This window comes from Oculina patagonica, chromosome 14, assembly GCF_052425735.1.
Source record: "Oculina patagonica isolate OP01 chromosome 14, crgOcupat, whole genome shotgun sequence".
Taxonomy (NCBI): domain Eukaryota; kingdom Metazoa; phylum Cnidaria; class Anthozoa; order Scleractinia; family Oculinidae; genus Oculina; species Oculina patagonica.
The window spans coordinates 178,938-201,274 of record NC_135771.1 but is presented as its reverse complement, the minus strand read 5'-3'; the positions used below and the strand labels follow the sequence as shown (position 1 = coordinate 201,274).

At 40.1% G+C, this 22,337-nt stretch overlaps 3 protein-coding genes across 4 annotated transcripts; 2 read left to right on the top strand and 1 right to left on the bottom strand.

The window, feature by feature from the left end:
- Positions 1-75: 75 nt before the first annotated feature.
- Positions 76-6,234, top strand: LOC144637426 (trafficking protein particle complex subunit 13-like). The gene is made up of 14 exons (XM_078496491.1): positions 76-127; positions 243-311; positions 1,267-1,366; positions 1,926-2,010; positions 2,201-2,331; positions 2,487-2,559; positions 2,989-3,033; positions 3,109-3,245; positions 3,334-3,448; positions 3,571-3,660; positions 3,950-4,050; positions 4,410-4,488; positions 5,343-5,417; positions 5,672-6,234. Exons 1-14 carry the CDS (start codon positions 82-84, stop codon positions 5,780-5,782), a joined length of 1,257 nt encoding a protein of 418 aa, XP_078352617.1. The 5' UTR covers positions 76-81; the 3' UTR covers positions 5,783-6,234.
- Positions 5,732-22,337, bottom strand: LOC144637415 (membralin-like). Of its 2 annotated transcripts, XR_013567715.1 has the most exons (14): positions 22,066-22,337; positions 20,271-20,637; positions 19,624-19,734; positions 19,088-19,210; positions 18,222-18,322; positions 17,998-18,055; positions 17,414-17,497; positions 17,024-17,156; positions 16,801-16,900; positions 16,100-16,292; positions 15,639-15,704; positions 13,754-13,995; positions 7,597-8,126; positions 5,732-7,548 (listed from the first exon to the last, which is right to left on the bottom strand). XR_013567715.1 is itself a non-coding variant. In XM_078496478.1 (13 exons), exons 1-12 carry the CDS (start codon positions 22,204-22,206, stop codon positions 13,766-13,768), a joined length of 1,707 nt encoding a protein of 568 aa, XP_078352604.1. In that variant the 5' UTR covers positions 22,207-22,337; the 3' UTR covers positions 5,732-8,126; positions 13,754-13,765. The 2 variants fall into 2 exon arrangements, 1 of the variants encoding a protein (XP_078352604.1); XM_078496478.1 differs by having other exon boundaries at positions 5,732-8,126.
- Positions 8,757-12,461, top strand: LOC144639048 (uncharacterized). The gene is made up of 2 exons (XM_078498310.1): positions 8,757-9,144; positions 11,386-12,461. Exons 1-2 carry the CDS (start codon positions 8,757-8,759, stop codon positions 12,459-12,461), a joined length of 1,464 nt encoding a protein of 487 aa, XP_078354436.1.

Below are 22,337 nucleotides of genomic sequence, written 5' to 3'. Positions count from 1 at the left end.
TAAACAAAGAGGTGCAAGCGCAAGATGAAAGAGACGCATATTTTCAATATTGCAACCGCTGGGCAATTTAATCAAAACAAAATGGACACCGGGCTACGGGAAAGGGAACACTTACTAACTTTAAAAGGTAAATGCTCGTCACAGTTTGTTTTGATCAACTTCGATGTTTTTCTATGCCCTCCTCTATGATTTAATTTTCTTCTGGCACTCATTACTGGTACACACGTTGTTTTGCTTTTTAGTAATGAGATTAACTAGACCATCGTTGTATACCAGTGTACCTGTGACAAATGAACCTCAAGATTTACCAGGTAATGAATTGATTAAATCTATGCAAATTCTCCATAACTTGCATCTGTCTTAGTGTTCCTCATTCAATAAACTAAAAAGTTGAAAGCACTATCAGGTGCGAATAATATAAAATTCTGCTCAATTAGCCTGAGAACCTTGAGCCTGCGGAGTGATCATACAAGTTTTCATATGCATCACTTTTTGTTGTCAACGAAAAGGGTACAGATCTTCTGAATACCCGATTCCCTCTATGCGCGCGCCTGCAGGGAATCACGGTAGTTGTATTCATCAAACCCTGCGCGAGACTCAGCAACGCGCATCGTTGCTAAGTCTCGCGCAGGGTTTGATGAATACAACTACCGTGATTCCCTGCAGGCGCGCGCTATAGAGGGAATCGGGTATTGTAGGGTATCAATATCCATACAGACACATTTGCCAGTCATGGGAACACTGCAGCTATATAAATAATTACATAATAGGGAAAATATCTGAAGAAACTCTGACTCTGACCAATTAGAAAATAGTATTGGCCATTAAAAAAGCTATACATCATGTTTCCTAGGAACCTTTGATGATTACACCATATAAGGTAGTTATATTTTACATGCATTGTCTACTCTGATTAGGATATCATAATATACATGTTTGTGGGCGTCCATCAGGCATTAGGTCCGTGGACTAGCAATTGGGTGAGTGTTGGCTATGGCTAAGCAATCCAATTTGAGACATGCCAATGTGGCTGCAGTTCTGACACATGAACTGTTCCTCATGTAGCATTTTTAAGAGCTCGCAACTGCCATCCTCTTTGCTCTTTTCACCTCTTCTGCCAGAGTGAGCAGTGCCAGCTGTTCTCCAACTAGGCCAAGTTCTTTATACATCTCTGAGCTCCTGATATCTCTGTCACTAGCCAGCGATGTAATAGTTTACAAATATTTGCCATTATAATGATAATGGTGTACAACCTTTAATTTTCAGAAAATACTTTTGAGGATGCGCACTTGGCTGATATAACATCTGTTAAGGGCCTTAGCAAATTTGCTCTGGGTGAATTGTTTGTTTTACCACAGACTTTTGGGTAAGTTTTAAAGTAACATGTTGTATAACTACAACAAGTTACTTAATTTTTAAAATTATTATAATTCATTTGTATTTTTTAGGTGCTTTTTTACCCATTTTTATCTTGTACATATTAGAATTTTTTATAATGTAGAAAACACAGACTCATAATTTACGCAGGGCTCCTGTTGATACCAGCAAAGTGCTGATTGGGCCACCCTGTCTAAATAAAGTTGACTTGACTTGACTTGTCCGTAGTCATACTATAAATGGATGCAGTAAAGATTACTGTGAGAAATCTCAGGGCTTTTTGAATTCTTTCTGGTAAACAGAAAAGCACACACATCATCAAATCATCATCATCATCAGAAACATGATTAGAATCCCAACTGGTTGCAGGCTGGCCAGTTGACAACTTACAAAGTGCAGTAGACTGTAGAGGAGTTTTCCAGCTAGAGGTAGGGTGGAGGATCAGGGGTCTCTGAAAAATTTGGCAAATCCAGTGCACTAAACTAACAGTCTACTAAGTACTTGATTGTTTCTGTAAATTACCGATATTTGTTTATTTTTTGTTACAGAAATATTTTCCTAGGTGAAGTATTTTCAAGTTATGTCAGTGTTCATAATGATAGTAACCAACCAGTTAAAGATATTGTGATTAAGGTTTGTGGTTTTTTTCTTCCCCGTGTGTTTTGGATTTTAGATGAGTGGTTAATATATTTGAAACATTTTAAGAGTAAGGCACCCACAGATTTTCCTCAAGATATTATTAATTATTATTATAATTAAGTACATCCTAGACTTTCTCATATTACATAATTATAATAAAGAAAGTTGCCCTTTCCTCTTTCAGACTGATCTTCAGACTTCTTCTCAGCGGTTGACCCTGTCAGGTACAGCTAACATGCCAGTTGCTAAACTTGATCCTGAGGAGAGTTTTGATCAGGTTATTCAACATGAAGTTAAAGAACTAGGAACACACATGTAAGTCTGTTATTTTAATTTTTTTAGGGAAGGAGGGTAAGAATTCAAATCTATGTAATTGTGACAAGAAGGTGTATCAGTTATTCACTCCAATACTGGCTCTTTGTTTGGACTAATTATGTTAATAAATAATTTTTATTTTATTTTATTTTCAGTCTTGTGTGTGCTGTGAACTATGCAACCATAACAGGCGAGAAAATGTACTTCAGGAAATTCTTTAAATTCCAGGTGATTGAACTTATACTAATACCCCTCACCCCTCTCTTCCCTTTTCCCCTCCACACACACACACACCCGCATCATAGTCATAATGCCTCGAACAAAATTTTTTAGAGAATAGAGTCAACTTTTATGAAAAAATAATTTCATATAAAAAGTCAGTTGATTCATTCCAAGGCCTGGCATTTGTTTTTTTAAGTATGGAAAATTTTCTCAATATAGTTTGTATTTACTATTAACCTAAAGAAGTGAAATTCTAAGGTTAAATTTGTAGATTATTCATTGTTGCAGTTGCCAACCAAAGAAATGTTTTTCAACAAATAACATTGCTATAGTCAGCTTGGGTGACCTTTGACAGGCAGCATGTTTGGCACCAGGAAGGGCATGGTTCAAGTTTTAAGATTAGCATTAAAGGATTTTAATCTATTTTACTTCTAGGTGTTAAAACCTCTTGATGTCAAAACAAAGTTTTACAATGCTATGGTAAGCATCATAATTAGCATAAATTCAGTTGTGAGTATATTAAGCCGAGATCTAAAACCATTTGATTTTTGACAGGATGATGAAGTATTCCTTGAGGCTCAAGTGCAGAATATAACATCAAGTCCAATGGTTATGGAGTCAGTCAAGTTAGAGCCATCATCAACATACAGTGTTACAGATCTTAATGTCATACCCGTAGACAAAACAAATGGGTAGGAGCTGTTAATATTCCTGGTTTAATTTCAATTATATTAATCATTTTTAGTCCCAAACACATGTCATTTTTGTTACTTTCCTTAGCGAGGAGACCAATACAGAGAGTGTATTTGGTCAGGGGTCATACATGAACCCAAATGACACCAGACAATACCTGTACCGGCTGACCCCCGTCACGCCCATTGACAGAAATATCAAGGTAAAAATTTGAAAATATTTCCTGTGCAGTTCTCATAGATTTTAAAAAAGTTGAAATGTTATAAAACATCTGACTATCATTTTGTTCAGTGGAAATTAATTAAAATTCATACGTTATTGCAGGTAGCTAATGTTGTTGGAAAATTGGACATTGTATGGAGAACAGCATTTGGAGAAAGAGGGAGACTTCAAACTAGTCAACTGCAGCGAGTGGTGTGTATCATATGTTTCTTATTCCCAGCTAAATAAGAAAATGGCAATAATCAAAACGTCATAGTTATAAAATGTGCCAATGATATGGCTAAGGGGGGGGGGGGGGGGGGGAGAAGACCCCTTAAAAAAAAAACCAAAATATAATAAAAATAATTTAAGTTTTCTTAAACAGTTATAATTTAAAACACTTTTTTTTTCAGTGTTGTGCTTTAAATTAATTCTCATTTAGGTTGTTTTTATTTTCCAACATTTCAGATTACCGGTATTAATGTTTTGTTGTTTGTTTTAGGCTCCTCCAGTGTTAGATATCAAAATGAGTGTTGTCGAAATCCCAGATGCAGTGTTAGTGGAGAAAAGATTTCCACTCAAACTAAAATTAAGAAACACATGGTAAGGTTTATGAAAAAAAGACAGTGTAAAAGCTTTAATTCTAATACCGCCTCAGGCACCTGCACTCTCCAAAGGTGAAAATCCAAGACAGTTTATGAGAAAACATTTTGTGGGAGCAACATGTCTGTGGACTCCTCCTCCCATTGCATTTAATTTTAATTTTTTATTGATGCATTTTAAACAGACTGAACTAGTTGTACCCATGTTTTTTTTTATCTGTGTGATAGCTGATTTTTTACCAACTCGAACAAATCACAAGGGAGGGGGGGTACATGCATACAAAATTGTATTAATGTACAGAGATCACTGCCTTAACTGAATACTAAGTAATGTTGACTTCACTTTGTCCTCATTTTCAGTGAGAGGAAGATGGACCTTAAACTGTTCATGACAAAAAGCAAAGATGGTGGACTGATGTGGTGTGGTACATCTGGAAAGGTAAAATTATTGACTACAACACTGTTTGCAACACAAGTAACTTGGACACTGTCGAACAAGGGATTTATACATTTTTCATCATTTAGAACTTTCCAAAATTATGGAGCACTGTGCACAGTGTATTACAAAATACTACATGTGGCTTAACAACCTGTCACATTTGGCACTTTCTCTTTACCTTGTATCATAGCTTGTGACCAGGCTCTCTTCAGGAGCAATGCTAGACTTTCAATAAACTTGATCTCGCGACTTCGTCGCTCGCACGGCCGCTTCGCGCCCTAAAAGGCTCGCTTCGCTCGCTTATTTACTGTGAAAACTCGTGAGGTCGACTTGTGGCAAGTCTAGAGCAATGCATGTGTAGTGAAGCCACAATTTAGTGAAGCAAGCCGCTGAATGTTCATGGGCTCGCTTCACCACAGCGGCTTTCTTTGCTCGCCAAAACTTACAGCTTCGCCACACACTGTTGCCTCCAGAGTCTGTTTGCAACCTACTTATATCAGTGGCCATATGGCGTTAGTAATGGAATTATAATAAAACAATGATGCGACTGTCACTGTTATTTTTGGGGCCCGATCTCTTTTGGAATAAAATCAAGTACTTATCCAAAATGCTTTTCTAGGCACACCACTGAGGCAACATGCCATCAATTGTGTCATAGACTGCGTTTATTCCCACAGGGGTGGGCACAAAAAAGGAGTATGGACAAGAAGAAAGTGCTGCATTATCACACAACACACATCTCACCCCACTCTGTTCTCATTCCAAACAAGGGGACCGGCCATTACAGTTGAATTATTATTAACTTTGTGCAAGTTATGTTTTGGTCCTTATAACTACTGTGTTGTTATATTCAGAGTTTAGGCCCTCTTCTTCCTGGAAATTCAGTGGAGTTACAACTGAACCTGCTTCCACTTGCTGCTGGAATGCAAGTATGTCTAACTTCGTATACATTTCTCATTTATTAGGGGGTATGTTAATTTCTATTGGTTGTGATTTGTAATTTGAGGACCGCATGTTTATAAGTTCTTTGAATATTATTTTTTGCTCGACACAAGCAGCATGTGCTACAAAAGTTGCATGTGACAAAAGTTGTACTGTATGAACTGCATTAATCAGCCCTTTTTATTAGTAAGAGATACATCTGAAAGCAATATGATCTGTATTTTTTTAATTATTATTTCAGAGTGTTGGGGGCCTTCAAATTGTAGACTGCCTTTCCTCGCGAACATACGAGCTGGACAACTTGTCACAAGTGTTTGTTTATTCATCAGAACTATCACCATTCCTTCATTAACATTTGAAGTTGTCATAACATTGACTGCAAACAGTTGCTGCCATCTAGAGCAAAACTAATAACACTGATCTCATGACTGCCATTACTGAGAGCCATAAAAATAAGCTGTCTTGAAAACTAGAAATAAGTTACAGAATTGTTATAAATAGCAATGTACAGTACAGAGTGAGAGGTGTACAAAGTTTTTAAATGAAAAAGGCTTATTTCAACTGATGCACATCTTACATAATGAAAAAAGCGAAAAAGGAACATCATTTGGATGTGTTGAACTTATTCTGCACATTCACATCACTCTATATTTTCTCATTGTATTTTATCCACGGAAATGCACCCTGATAATGTTGTAGAATTATGCATCAGTACAAATACACCTTAAGGCTAATTGTTTATAATATTATTATACAATGTAATTAACTTCTAAAGAAATTATTAAAAATAATATAAAAGTATAATATTATGTTTCCATCCAGACTTTTTAACACTTATACAGCAAGCTCAAGGTTTCTTTCAGTTTCTATCGGCTATCAGCTTGGGTTACTATTAAAGTCAAGGCAAAGCCCCTCCCAAACTACTAGTATCAGAGTCGATAGAAACTGAGAGCAAGCTATTTTGGCATAACCCAAGGGATGATCCAGCAAACACAGAATATCTCCAAAGTTGCTTCATTGAAAGTTTTCTTTTTATAAAACTCAGCAAAAAAAAAAAGAGTGCGTGTCCCAAGAGACATCTATAGATCAAAGTCACTTGTGTACTCAATCAGATTGCACCTTTTGCTGATACAGTGCTGTAGTTGCAAATGCACTGAGAACATGAAATTGCAAGAGCATACATCACTGCAAACCAGACACTATCTTTAATAATTAATTTTTAATATGAATATGGTTTGTATGATATCAATACAACATTGAAGAATGAAGGTGATGGAGGGGGGGGGGTTAAGGGGGCAAAGAAGGCTAAAATATATTATCTTATTAACCTATGTTAACTGGTATATAGCATAAAACTTTTTACAGATAAGAAGTTTTGGATCGAGAGGATAAATTGGGGTTCTTTCTTGTAAACTCAATGATGTAAAGCGAAGAAAACATAAAAAGACCTCCAAAACAAAACGAAACTTCAAAAGTTTTAACACAGAGATGACCCGTAAAATGGCAGTTAAATGTCTCTTTTTCAAAATCGGGTTCTTTTAAAGAAAGTTTAGGGGTTTTTCCATCATTGTTTACAAAAGACAAGCTCTTTGAGAGGATTTCTACAAACTGTTTTATTGTGATATTCACTGAATACGGTGTTAACATAATTTACTTTATTTTATTTCTTTTTGATACTCTTCTTCAAATATGAAGCCCTGTTTTTTATTGCCCAAATCTAGATATCAATAATCAACCAACCTTTATTTCTGTACAAACCTTCAATTTCTGTACAACTTAGCTAGGAATAGCAAGATCTAGTATCTGATACAGAAAAAATAGCATTTTGTTCTTGTGACCTGACTTTGCTATCTTACTGTGCTTTTCAATTACATGAAAACTCTGAAGTTGAAACCCTAACTTAAGATTGACTGCTGTCAATCATGACTGATGCTAGCACGTCACATATAAAACCCAATTAACATGCATGTATGGCCCTGCCAAACATGACCAAAGAATAACTGAAACATAAGCTCCCTGGTGTCATGTCTCTGCAGCATCTTCTCTAGATAACGAATGAATTTTCATAAGACTGTTTCTTTATACAGGAAATTCAGTTGCTTTTTTCCTGAGTAAACACTAATCCAAACTAGTTAAGCAGGTTTACTGACAAATCAAAATTGTTACTGTCAGCGACAGGGAGGGAGAGGGGAGGTTCCCAAACAGACTTGAGCCACATCCATCCAGATTGGAATCCTTAAGGGGTTGAATTCAAATTTTCAGACAAGCTCTCCCCCCCCCCCCCCCACTCCCCGGCTGTCAAGTTGACAATATCCTGTGACAACTACACGACAACCATGCAACCCTGAAACTTGTAGTGTAACACATATACTCAGTACCAAAATCCTGTACATTGTATCTGATATGTGTCTTGCAAGATTAAGTTTGCATATCTTTTTGGTGACATGAGATTCTCTATCTATGGAATAGAGGAGCCATATCCTCAGAGAAGCCTTATTATAAACCAATCAATTTAATTGTCTGTCAAAAATTATCCTGAAGTGTTAAAAGATCTGAGTTTATACTGAGGTTACACTGTAATGCAAATGATCCACTTGTCTGATCCCAGCTCCTACAGGATTTAAGTTTTAATCAAGCTTCGCAAATGGATTTGCATTGCCCGCTGCCTTATATCTTGCACAGAAGGCTGTATGACTCTAAGGGAAAAATAAGAAAATAACTGATGTTAATTTGTTAATTAAATCAAAACCAAATGCCTTTGTTAATAAAGAAACACCTGATTTCATGGAAAACACAAAAGACTTTTGGTTCGATTTCCTTAGAATTACATGGGTAGTAATGTTGTAACTCAAATGACAGAAGACTGTGAAGGAAGTTATTAATTTGGTAGGAATACAAATCTCATATTATGAAATAATTTTACTCAAGATACTGTCCAGTTTATTGCTTGTTGTGAATAGAATCCCAATGCAGTGACAATATTAATGTACACTTTACTCGTAAAGTACAGTTAACTACAAGAGCGTAGCATTATTCAGTAAATATGCCTTGGCTACAGAGTTATTTTAATCGATGTGTTGTATTACAAACATTCCGGCGAACTTGCTATATAAACAGTGGATGCTATCAGCTCCATTAACTGGGTATCACTATCAGCACTTAGTGCTTATGTCAATCGTTGATTCCATTATCAGTTTTGGCCATCCGTAGCATATCAGGTCTCAAGTGAACAATGCGTGCGTGCATGTGCTTTTATATACCAGTCTTTGTTTCTACTAGCACGCAACACACGCTATCTACTAAACAACGTTCCTTCACCGGCCTTGATGGTTAACGTCGGTGCAAATCCTGCCCAAGCGAGTGCTTTTTCTGACGAACAGATTGCACAGCTGCGATCACTTATCTCGGCAGCCGTTCATAGCGAGCGTGTTGGCTCGCAGCAGCCTCCAATCCCGGCTGCAAGTTCATTGCTCTCTCCAGCGTCTCCGCAACGACAGCCTCCTTCGACGGCTATTCAAACTCGCCCGCCTCATGGCCCGAGTGATTTAAACAACGCTTCAACAGGGGCCGAACAGTTACAACATGGCGTCGCTCAATTTCCTGCACTCGGTCCCAGTCCCCTCTCAGCCAACTTGTTGGGAACGCCTGGCACTTCTGCCCTTGCTCACAATTTACCACCGCTTCCACAAAAAATCCAGCAGCGGATCATCAAACGTGAGTACATAGATTTTGCTGATCTACTGTCTGACAACCTATACCCTCACCCTTCTTTGGCCGCACAGAACCAATTTAAATTAGAGGTCAACGCCCAAGACCCCTCATCCCTGGCTTTTGTACCCTCTCATCAACGGAAACGCAAGGTCGACGGCATTCATTCCTGGTTGGAGGCCTGGAATATTTACCTACGAACAGTCCTTCACCACTTCCCTCTTCTTGCCCCTGATCTCCTGGCCTACCAAGATCAGATCTGTAAGTTCAGCCGGAAATTTAGAGCGTCCGCGTGGATTATGTACGACACAGCTTTCCGCTACATGGCCGCCACTAACCCATCGATGTCTTGGGCCCATACCAACGACCAGCTCTACAATGATATCTTGAAAGAGGAAACGCTCCCCTTTTGCATTTCTTGCCATTCTTACGGCCATCGCACTTTAAATTGCCCGACTCATACCCAAGCCAACCAGTCCTTTCGTCGCCCCGCAGCCCAAGCTCAGCCATTCACTTCTGGGTCAGCCTCCTCTACAACCAGCACCCCTAAGCCACCTGCCCACACTCAGCAGGTCAACCTCTCTTCCCCTTCACCAAACTTCACCTGCAGGGATTTCAACCGTCGTTTCTGCCGTCGCACCAACTGCCAATTCCTTCACATCTGCAGTAACCAAGGTTGTGGCGGCACCCATCCCAGTACTCAGTGCCCAAAAGGAGTACTGTAATAATCTGTCCTCCAGTCTTTCCCACCTTCCTCCATCAACTCCTGTTTGTATACCCAACTTGGCTCAAGAATTAAAGTACTATCCTGACCGACAATTCGCTTCAGATCTGCTCCATGACCTGCAATTTGGCTGTCGTATTGGCTACCAGGGCCCCCGTCACCACAGGATTACTCCAAATTTAAAATCCACCCTCCTTCACCCTGAAGCAGTTACCGAGGCACTCCAGAAAGAGATCAGTAGAGGCCACACAGCAGGTCCCTTCTCATCTCTCCCCCTTCCAACCCTACAATGCTCACCTCTCGGGGTTGTTCCTAAAAAGGACGGCTCTTGGCGTATCATCATGGATCTTTCCTCACCCCGAGGCTCTTCCATCAATGACTTCATAAGTAAAGAGGATTACACCTTACACTACGCTTCCTTCGATCAAGCCCTATCCCTAGTAGCTTCTTTTGGCACCGGTGCTCTAATGGCTAAGCTCGACCTCAAGCACGCGTTTCGTCTATGCCCGGTGTCTCCTATGGACCGAGATCTCCTCGGCATGCATTGGCAAGGAAAATTCTATGTCGACCTCCGCCTACCGTTTGGTCTCCGTTCCTCGCCGTTCCTATTTAATCGTTTAGCCGATGCCTTTGAGTGGATACTAAAGAACAACTATGCCATCTCAGCTCTTATGCACTACCTTGACGACTACTTTACCGTAGGTCCACCACTTTCGCCATCGTGTGCATCTCAAGTCCAAACCATGGTCAAAACCGCTGATCGTCTGGGCATTCCCCTGGCCCCCGACAAACTGGAAGGTCCAACCACTCAGCTGGTGTTTCTCGGTATACTCATCGACTCCAATCTTATGGAATGCTCCTTACCTCCCGACAAACTCTCGGAGCTTTTAACTGAACTTCAGGCCTGGTCCTCTTGTAAAAAATGCATCAAAAGGGAACTCCTCTCCCTCATCGGTAAACTCAACTTCGCCTGTCGAATCATCCCAGCTGGTCGCATATTCCTCCGGCGCCTGATTGACCTGAGTACAACGGCTCGCCTTCCCCACCATCATATATCCCTAAATGTGGAAGCACGCCGGGATGTAGCTTGGTGGCTGAAGTTCCTCCCACTCTGGAATGGCCGCGCTATTATTCCTGATCCATTCTGGTCAAGATCTCCGGATCTTGAGCTCTTCACCGACGCTTCTGGAGGTCTTGGTTTTGGCATCTATTTTCAAGGCCATTGGCTCAACGGTTCCTGGCCTCCTAACTTGGTGGACCGCTCCATCCAGTGGAAGGAGCTGTACCCCATAGCTCTTGCTTGCCTCCTATGGGGTCCACTGTGGGGGGGCAAGAAATTGCTTTTTCACTGTGACAACCAATCAGTTGTGGATATTTGGGCAAAGGGTTCCTCCCGTAACTCCCTCCTCATGCACCTTGTTCGGTCAATATTCTTTTGTGCTGCTTCCCACCAATTTTCAGTTCTTGTTTCCCACATTCATGGAACTGACAACTCCATTGCTGATGCTTTGTCCCGTTTTCAGATGCTCCGCTTCCGCCAACTCGCCCCTCAGGCAGACTGGGATCAGACGCCAGCTCCCCCCTCAGCCAAGACCCTCTGGATGGTCGCTTAGCTTTTCTCCAGTCGCAAGCCATCGCACCCTCCACACGCCGTGCTTACCAAGCTGGAATTCGCAGGTATTCTACCTTCTGCTACTCCAGGCAATGGGATCCATTCCCTGCATCTGAATTACAGCTACGATATTTTGCGTCTTGGCTCTCCGATCAAGTCAGCTTCCCCACCATTAAATTGTATCTGGCCGGGATCCGTTATGCCCACATCGAAAACCGCCTCACCGACCCGTTTGCAGATGCCCCCCTCCTTCATCTACTGTTACGTGGCATTAAACGCACGAATGGACTTTCTTCTCGACGCCGACTACCCATAACTATGTCGGTCATGCGTCAATTGAAAGGAGCACTGTCAGCTGACCCCCAGTTTGCCTCGCAAGACAAACTCATGCTCTGGTCAGCCTTCACTTTGGCCTTCTTTGGGTTTTTACGTTCAAGTGAGTTCACCTCACCATCTTCAACTTATTTCAACTCCCTCGTTCACTTGTCTCATTCAGACATAAGTTTTACCTCTGATGGATCCTTAACAATGCAGCTAAAATCATCCAAAACCGATCCCTTCCGGAAGGGTTGTTCCATCAAACTTGCTCCTTCTGGCCGCTCGGTTTGTGCAGTGCGGGCCATGCATCGTTACCTAGCGCATCAGCCATCCCGCAGTGCCACCCCGCTTTACCTGTTCTCTACTGGGCAATTTCTCACCAGGGACAAAGTCACTTCAATCCTGCGCATCCTCCTCCAACGTTTAGGCTTTGCCACAGAGCGTTATGCATCCCACAGTTTCCGCATTGGGGCTGCTACAACTGCTGCAGAGGCCGGCCTTCCCTCCTGGCTTATCCAAACCCTTGGCCGATGGTCCAGCAACTGCTACACCCAATATATAAGGACACCTGCTTCAATCCTCCAATCAGTCCCTGCCCAGCTGGCCACCACACATAGTTCTCCGCTTCATTCTTGGGATCCAAGCACAGGACAGTGTAGACCTTTGTAAATTTGTGTTTACTAATGTATTGTCCTGGCAGTATTTGGGGCATAATTTGGGTGCACACCTTCCACTTAGCCATCGCCCGTGGCAGGTTGGGTGGGTCCCTTAGCCCACCTTATCTTTAGCTACCTAACTGGGTCGGGGGGCTTCATTCTCTGGGTGAGTTCGCTAACCACCCCATTCATTCACTGGGCGTGCCCGCGAACCGCCCAAGGGTTGCTGTCGCCATTCACTTTATCTGGGTGTGTCCGCTAACCGCCCAAGTTTGTGCTTTGGGGTTTGTGTCCGCTAACCGCCCCACTTAGTTTGCAGGGTGCTGTTCGCTAACCACCCAATTACGCTTATCAGGGTGTGTTGCTACCACCCTCGCTTGTTGCTATCCCAGGGAGCACCCAGTGTCCATAGTCCCATTTACTGCCAGTGTTGTGTTGTCTTTATTTGTAAATATGAGAGGGAATTTGTTGTTAATGTACACTTTACTCGTAAAGTACAGTTAACTACAAGAGCGTAGCATTATTCAGTAAATATGCCTTGGCTACAGAGTTATTTTAATCGATGTGTTGTATTACAAACATTCCGGCGAACTTGCTATATAAACAGTGGATGCTATCAGCTCCATTAACTGGGTATCACTATCAGCACTTAGTGCTTATGTCAATCGTTGATTCCATTATCAGTTTTGGCCATCCGTAGCATATCAGGTCTCAAGTGAACAATGCGTGCGTGCATGTGCTTTTATATACCAGTCTTTGTTTCTACTAGCACGCAACACACGCTATCTACTGTTACTCGTAAGTTTGCTTTTCCCATCCCTACCCTCCCTTTACAATAAACTTGGACTACTGGCCTGGGTGCACACCTTCCACTTAGCCATCGCCCGTGGCAGGTTGGGTGGGTCCCTTAGCCCACCTTATCTTTAGCTACCTAACTGGGTCGGGGGGCTTCATTCTCTGGATGAGTTCGCTAACCACCCCATTCATTCACTGGGCGTGCCCGCGAACCGCCCAAGGGTTGCTGTCGCCATTCACTTTATCTGGGTGTGTCCGCTAACCGCCCAAGTTTGTGCTTTGGGGTTTGTGTCCGCTAACCGCCCCACTTAGTTTGCAGGGTGCTGTTCGCTAACCACCCAATTACGCTTATCAGGGTGTGTTGCTACCACCCTCGCTTGTTGCTATCCCAGGGAGCACCCAGTGTCCATAGTCCCATTTACTGCCAGTGTTGTGTTGTCTTTATTTGTAAATATGAGAGGGAATTTGTTGTTAATGGATATTTGTGAAGTATTATGAACAAGAATGCACCTGGTTAGATCTTTAAGATGAGTCACTAGTTGTTGGTCCTGCTTCAGTACCCTGTCCTGAGCCTTCATCCTGGTGCTGCTGTGCCCATGTATGATACCCTGCAAAACTTGTCAATCTATCTGCTGTATTAGCATGACCAGGAAGGCGATAACTGCTCAAGTGCTCTGTAAAATCATCAGCTGCAGGATTATGAGATTGGGTCCACAGTCTTCTTGTTAACGTAGTATCAGCAACTCTTCCATCTATGTTCAGGAAAAAAGACATTACCAAACTTGTTGGTGTATTTTAACTACATGAACCACTGAACATTTAAGGTGTCCTTTCATGATGATGTAACCAAACTAGAACAAAATTCTGGAATAACTGATCTGATTTGAGCACTTAACATAACATATTACACATCAGGCATGAGTTATGGAGTCTGACATGGCCACAGGTGAAGTCTGCAGTCTAGCCCAGTGGCCCATCAGGCTGGGCAGAGCCCAGTTTAGGAGCATGATGTGACTAGGAGTATTTCAACTCCTCCTGGATGGGATGTTAGTCTATCGCAGGGTTACCCCCAGCACTAAATACCGTATTTATTCGGTTATAAGGCGCACTCGTTATAAGACGCACCCCAAACTTGGCAACTTTGTCATGCTAAGTTTACAAACTGAAATTTTCCAAAACACTCGGTTATAAGACCACCATGAGTGGAGAGTGAGTGCGGTGATCAATAGGACAGTTCTTCTAAAATGATGAAGTTCATACTCTTAGCACTCTCGGTAACATTTCTTCTGCGTAATCCACTTGAGCAAACATCTTTCCATCGTTCATCTTCGAATACCTGCTTAGTAACCTGGCAGATGTGTAGTTTCCAGTGAACACTGAGTTTGTAGCTTGGTTACAAGTTCTCAAGCATGCTTCGTCGCTTCGTACTTTGTTTATCGGTGGTTTTGAGATTCTCAACTTTTTTGGTGTTTTCATTGTCTTTAGTCTTTCCAACATTCCACGCTTAGAAAGGTTTGTTACAAATGATATGCTTGATTTTCTTTGTCTTTTCACAAATGCCTGCATAGACACGCGTTGCTAAAACTTTTTATACGTGACAATCTTTACTTGACTGTTTCATATTCTGTTTTCCTTCTATCAATGACCAACATTAAGTGTTTTAATTTTTCTTGTTTTATTTGTAAGTTCCGGTAAAATGGTGTTCATAAGATTTTGTTGGGAAAATACTCGGCTATAAGACGCACCCCAATTTTGGCAGAAACTTCCTACAGAAAAACTGATTTTCCTTGAAAAACCGTGCGCCTTATACCGAATAAATCGTAATTGCTGGTACCCATTTATACACTGGGTGAAGAGAGGTATTGTGAGAGCTAGTAAAGTGTCTTGCCCAAGAACACAACACAATAATCCCAGCCAAGGCTCAAACCCAAACCACTCAATCCAGAGTCCCACACGCTAACCATTAGGCCAACGTGGCTCCCGCATGAGTAATGGACAAGAAACATTTATTTACATTTATGTTTGCTGTAAGGTCTACAGGTAAATCCTGTATCAGGCCAAAGTGTACCATACTGCTGGAGCTTATGGTTTCAGTAGCATGTAGATATGACTAGGAGCAGTCTCCCCTGGATGGGATGCTTGTGCAGGGTAACCCCAAGAAGTAAATTTGCTAGAGCCATCCATCCATCCATTCATCATTCATTCATTCATTCATTCATAAATACTTTTTAAATGATAAATACTTTTTCTGAAGTTTTGTTGACATTAATTTTAATTGGTAAGCAGGACTCATTATCTCAAACATTCCTTATCAAACAGACTCAAAACCATTTTGAAGCCTCTCAGTACATGTAAATGTGCTGTTTAGGATTTAAATTTTTTTTCAACAGCTTACCTGCTTCAGTGGTGAAGTGCATGGTCTCGCTACTACTACTGCTATTAGCAAGCTGTCCCTCGCCCTCTGTAAAGGAACAATCAAGAACATGTCTGAGCAATTTATACATGATCATACATTTTCATAGTAGTATTTGGGGATTTTATGGAAAAAATAGGGACATGAAACCTTGCACTGTGACAATGAAAATTCCTTAACAACTTGAAAATAAAATTTCAAAACAGACAAAATACATGTCATGATAAAAATGTTGCTTACAATTTTAAAACGCTTATTTCTGTTATCAACATCCTGAACAGTTATTTCAGTTGACAAACCATAACCAGGTAGAGGGTTTTTATCATGACCTTGTACTTACAATAGAGTTAAAATAAATACCACTTTGTGATAAAAAAAAAAGAAAAGAAAAACATTTTAAGGGACGTACGTCCTGTTAACAATTTTTTTTAGCAATGACTTACCATCAGTAAATGAAGCATCCGGTTGTGGAAAGTTATCAGGGGGCAGATTGTTGTGAAGTTCATCTACAGCTGGTACATTAACCTCATCAGTGAGCGCAGCAATGGGATCTGCTAACAGGTCTTCTTCAGGATCAGCCTGGTGGCTCAGAATCACTGGTAACTCATAGTGATGGAAGAAAAATAACATGGAGTGCTGTGAGAGAAAAAAATAACAGTGTTAGCTACTCGTGGTAAACTGGGACTGGTATAAGCAATAAGCCTGTTAACTGACATATTGTGCAAGAGGTGTTTTCAATTAAGCAATTACTTTGCTCTCAAATGATTTTTATTTTGGTCACTACACCTCTCAAAGAGAACACAAAACTTAACTTAAGGTTTGGGTGGGTGGTGTGGAGGCCTAATGGTTAGTGCGCTGGACTCTGGATTGAGCGGTCAAAGTCTTGGCCAGGGTCACTGTGTTGTGTTCTTGGGCAAGACATCTTACTCTCATAGTGCTTCCCTCCACCCAGGTGTATAAATGGGTACCGGCGACATAATGCTGGGGGGTACCCTGAGATGGACTAGAGCATCCCATTCAGGGGGGAATATAAATATTCCTAGCTGCTTAATGCTACAGAAATCGGGATAAGCTCCAGCAGTATGGGCCGCTTGGCTCTAGGCTTCCCCTTTTTTCGGAGAAGTGTAAAAAAAAAACTCAATACCTGAATAAAAAGCCATGAAGTAACAAGAGCAAGCCCACTGTACTGTCCATTGAAACGGTAATGGTATGCATAAAATGCAAAATGATATAAGTAGAAGAACCTGAAAGAAAACATATTAAAAGAGTTTTACTTATAGTTCATACTAGAATACTCATCAGTCAGACACCTTAAATAGTTCTACATCATCATCATGTCCCATCGCACCAGTGGGCGTTCCACTTACCTGAGCCAAAACTTTTTACTCTGTTGAGTATGACAGCAAATCGCATCATACTGATCCGCTGTCCATACTATCAGGATAATGTAAAAACTGGTCGTGGTGTCATTGAAAAACTCAGACATAATAGCTTCCATTCCTGTGAGAAGAAATATTGAAATCATTCTGTGAGTTACAACGGAAAAGGAACGTCCCAGAAACAAACTTTCCATTTGCAATATCACCACCTTTGCAATGTTAACCAAAAAATACACTCTTATTTTTATGACAAAGTGTAATCATTGGTTGTGACATCACAAAATCCTTTCAGCAAGTTTGCGATTGGGCAGGCCTGTGTTTATCACTTACTACTTTTGTCAATAAAAGTACCAAAATATTAAAACACTTATTGCTTACCAACAAGAGAGAGGATAACTGTGAACAGAGGAGCTGCAGGAAATGCTATTGTCACATTCAGATCCAGCATCTGAAGCAAGTTCACTTGAAAAAAAAAAACAGCAAAGATAACAAATTAGCAGGGTGCAGAATGATATTTTTTTCTTCGGGGGTATTTTTTGAGGGGGGGGAGGGGGGGGGGGGGGGGAATAAAATAAAAAAATAAAAAAAAAAAAAAAAAAAAAAAAAAAAAAAAAAAAAAAAAAAAAAAAAAAAATTTTAATTAAACAAAAAAACAACCCTCCTTTTTTCCCCCCCAATAAGGGGGGGGGGGGGGGGGGCAATTTTTCTACCTCAGGGGGGCGACGAGGGGGCGTACGAGGTTGGGCGCTTAATCGAATAAATACGTATGCTAAAAATTAGAATACAGTACTATAAAAAACGACAATAGCAGGGCTCAAAGAAAATGTTTGGTCCAGTTTTCCAGGACAACATAAAAGTTTTTTTTCTATCAGGAAAGTAAGTTTTCACGCTCACTGATCCAATAGGCAAGGGCCCAGGAAAGTCACCTCAAGGGTAAGCTGGAATTTGAGGTTGATACTTACCAATAAAAACAAAGATTTGATGATGACAATATCTCAACAGCATTGATATAGAAATTGTCTGAAAAACAAAAGCATAGCAAAATAATGATGTACCTCACCATTTATCCACTAGCTGAGTTATCAACTGTCTAGGACAGATAATACTTGAAGAAACTGATTTCAGGTTATTACATAAAATAATTGCGAAAAGGCAAAGTGATACAAGCTACAGTTAGGTTACTTACGAAAATAAACATGAGGACAAGAGCCACCAGGTATGATGTACGTGCCATCCACATGCTGACAAACCGAAAGTGGTCTCCAGTCACAACATTGCGCAAATAACCTAGGCAAGACACGTAAGGGTTAATTAAAAGCATTCACAGTTGCAACATTTACAACTTTCTTCACTCATATGTAACTTTGGGAAGTAATATCATTGTGCCCTCAAAAAAAGGACCAACACTTGCCCTTATGTTGAGTTATTGTTGAATAACTAGCATTTAACCACAGGACAACAGCCATTCCTTGTTTATAAATTGTTCATTGTTGTTCTTGTGTGCTGTTGTTAATATGTACTTGCCATTGTGCTCAGGCAGTTGTGAATAGGAAACATACATGTATATCTCAGGAATCCTACATGTATATCCCTGTTCAAATATATGCCAAGTTCAGACCAGTGAAAAGTCAGGAATACAATTGATATAATCTTAAGCACTGCCAAACGGTAACGCAAGTGGATGCCAGTAGTCGCAAGCTTATCCGAGCAAAAAGCCATTTAAAATGCTACGAGATGCAATTCACTATCTAAGGTAAACTGCAAAAACTGTGGTGACTTGCGATGGGTGGCCAAACAGTGAAAAAACTTTAAGTGCAAATTTGAACAAGACCAAAGTGAACTCAAGTCAACACAAGTTTACAAGTGTATGCAAGGCCTTGGAAGTGCACCCAAGTCCTGGCCAAATGGAGATGCAAGTGGACGCCAGTTTTCAACTTGCATCCACTGCGTTGCCGTTTTGGTCAGGGCTTTATAGATGAACAGTATTTTGTACAGTACACCATATACAGCTGGCCAAGGTAAAATAACATAAATTACCAAAAAGTTAATTACCTTTGTTGTCCTCGTACTCTGCCAGTCTCTTGACACTTGACATCAATACGTCATCATAACCAAGAAATTCGTCCAACAAGAAACGACTCAAACTGTCCCCAAAACATTCCTCAACTGCTGGATCTGAACAAATTCACAAATAATACCACTACACTGAAGCCAGTCTAAATTGGTGGCTTGAAGGTTTCTGTGTCAGTGCCAGTGATGTGAAGATATTACTGCACTGAAGCTAGGATGAATGTAATTACTAGGGTAAGGTGGCTTAATAGGGTTTCATGTATCAGTGCAGGTGATTGTGATGTGAGTATTGCTGCACTAAAGCTAGTCTGAATGTAGTAATTAAGGTGGCTTGAAAGGGTTCGTTGTAGAGTGATGAAAGATTAAATATTTTGTTACTGCTCACGTGGCTAATATATTTTTTTCTCCAAGTGCTATTTTAAAGGGCCCATTAACTCCCACTTTCTTTGGGAAGCTTATGTATAAAACTAATTCGTTAATTTTTTGAAAGTCTTGATATTTGTTAATTTCTAACTTACCAAGTTCAACAAGCAAGACAGGAATACCAAGCTTTTTCCTGGATTCTGCAGAGAGCCTTAGAAAGCCATACTCCAAGGCATATTCTACAGCATATTCTTCTTTTTTCTCACCTACAAATTTTTAAAAATATATGATTTATAACTACTTACAGATATGTTCTTTCTTCATGTTAAACATGGTGAAACATTAAATTTAAAATAGGAATTGTTTGTTAAGTCAAAGGCATTGTGCCATTCCAGAAAATAGCCATACCATACCACGGACGGCTTTTTGGAATTCTGAGGGCAAGGGAGGGTTCTTTGAACTGGAATTCTGAAGGCATGGGGGATACTTATGATTGGATTCCGAGGCATGGGGGATCAGATCTTGGATTTCCAGAGGGGACAGACAAGAGTGTGAGTGGAAGGGGGGTTAACGATCATGGAATTGAAAAGGCATCGGGGGCATAGCCCATTTTTGGGGATTTCCGAAGGCAAGGAGCTAAAATATAGAAGCCATCTCTGGTTGGGTATGGATATTTTCTGGAATCACCCATTTAATACTGAAGGTTTGAAAGGAATCCAGGAATGAAATGCTTGTCCCACCTAGACTAAGCTTAGTACATTATTTTAAACTGACACAAAGATCATTATAACTTGAAGCCTACCTTCAACTTTGATTGGTGCTAACAGTTCAAAACCACTTGGCACCACAGTGTCCCTGACAGGAAGTTGATTCTTTTGTGGTGCGTTATCAGATGAATGACCATATATATCCCCCACAGAAGATGAATTATCATTTGATACTCCTAACTGACTAATATTTACATGGAAACTTTCAGTAATATTGGAATTAGTAAAGTTAGTTCTTGCTGTATCATTTTCAGATAATCTGCTGACAGCAGCACTTCTTGATATGACAACTCTAAGTACTCCATCTCTTGGCCACTTGTCCTTTACATGATCCAAACAGTTTATAGGAGTCCTTGAAAAAGCATTGTGTATATAGCCGAGGATCACAAAACAAGTGATTGCCTAACAAAGAAACAAATCAAATATTAAGAACTAATGTAAACTAATAAAGACCAACAGCCTTTATTTGTTTGCTTTCTAATTTTGTTAATAGAATAAGACTTACTGTAATAGTTAAAACGAATTTAAGTTCACATTGATTTCAAACTGCCGGTAGACTGTAATTTGTCTTTTCTTTTGTTGCTGCTTATCTCAAAAAGTTAAAAATCATTTTGACCTATAATTCATTTTAACTACAGCATATTTTTCTGTTTCCATCCTTTATTGGTCAATGAATAATCAAACTGTGGAGCAGTCTCAAGACAACAACATGGCTATAAGAAAGGGAAAATGTGAATAAATATATGCACTGTACAAGTCTTAACACAATACAGAGCTTGTCACTGTAGGTGATATGAAATTGTGAGTTTAATCAACAAGGTCAGAAATGTGATTTATGTTCATTTAATATTATTTTGTCTGAAACCTTACCTCTTGTTGTAAATTTACAAGTAAAATAAAAACTTGTGTGATTATTTTTATAACATTTATACCCCTGTGCCATAGATAATATTCACACTTTCTACCACAGCCACGAAAAGCCAAGACAAAAATGTCTAGGGAAAACTTTTAAAGATGTTTTTATTTGCTAGTAAATAAGACAAAATGTGTAGTAAACATTTGGTTATTCATAAATGGAGCAGCAGCCACATTGGTTTTGTTAAACACCAACTGTTCCTTGATGAGTTTCAACAAATTTCAATCATTAATAGAAAAGAATTTGGAAAGATGAGAAGCTTGGATCTTCATAGAGGCTGAAAACCAGGTAACCACTCTCAAAGACCTCAAATGACAGTGATAAAAAGTCTATTTGTTGCTGTCACCTGCAGTAATTCTCATGAATCCAATTAATGTACACAATGGGTTTTTTATATACATACATGCACATTTATCGTCCTCGTGTCAGTGGAAATTTTGAATCTTAGCCAAACAAATAATGATTAGAAAACTTCTGTAAAAGGCAGCTGCAGATCATCCATTTTTAAAATTTGAAGTAAAATCTAATGTATAGTATTCACTGAAGTGTTCAATGATAAGCAAAACGGGATTCAGATTGCTTTAGTACGTCGTATAAGAGTTCTCTAAAATATCTTGTCAAACAAGGTTACTTACGTTTGCTGATTGCACGAAACCTTACTTCATGGGTACCTTTTTTTACTGCTCTTTTAAAAATTTTTGAGCAGGGGCCACAAAAAAACTTTTAGCAAAGTAAACACTTAACTGATACCTTGCGTGCCAAACTCGTGCAATCAACTTGCTCATAATTTACTGTTTCACAGTGCTCAACTAATTAAACCACAAAACGTTGTTTATATCAAACTTTTCGACATCATCAAGGCCCCAAACAATACCCTCGAACACCGTTGGTTCTACATAAATAAATATAAATACCTTCATAAGCACTCCCATTTCCAAAAGTAGCCTAACAGGCGGAGGAAAAGAACGAGCATACATCAGCGCCATTTTGAAAAACAGGGCGCGGAATAACCTATCTCGGGCGTTTATGAGTGGATTTGTTCCTTCCACCGGCATATTGGCGCTCACAATAACTTCACCAAATATTTCAGGTCCCAATAATCGACAAAATTGAATTGCCAAGCAATTTCCAACTGCTAAAAAACTTCTCCATGTTTGTCTCTATTCATGTTCCGTGTTGAAGAAGC

Bases quoted from the DNA above. Each gene is read 5' to 3' on its own strand.
- LOC144639048 (XM_078498310.1), top strand. From the start codon at position 8,757: ATGGTTAACGTCGGTGCAAATCCTGCCCAAGCGAGTGCTTTTTCTGAC. The intron at 9,145-11,385 runs GTGAGTACATAG...TCCCGTTTTCAG, and splicing joins CCAGCAGCGGATCATCAAAC to ATGCTCCGCTTCCGCCAACT.
- LOC144637426 (XM_078496491.1), top strand. From the start codon at position 82: ATGGACACCGGGCTACGGGAAAGGGAACACTTACTAACTTTAAAAG. The intron at 312-1,266 runs GTAATGAATTGA...TTTAATTTTCAG, and splicing joins TGAACCTCAAGATTTACCAG to AAAATACTTTTGAGGATGCG. The intron at 4,489-5,342 runs GTAAAATTATTG...TGTTATATTCAG, and splicing joins GGTGTGGTACATCTGGAAAG to AGTTTAGGCCCTCTTCTTCC.
- LOC144637415 (XM_078496478.1), bottom strand. From the start codon at position 22,206: ATGCCGGTGGAAGGAACAAATCCACTCATAAACGCCCGAGATAGGTTA. The intron at 17,498-17,997 runs GTAAGTATCAAC...TTTTTTTTCAAG, and splicing joins TCAAATCTTTGTTTTTATTG to TGAACTTGCTTCAGATGCTG. The intron at 16,293-16,800 runs GTATTGAGTTTT...TTTCTCTCACAG, and splicing joins CTTCATGGCTTTTTATTCAG to CACTCCATGTTATTTTTCTT.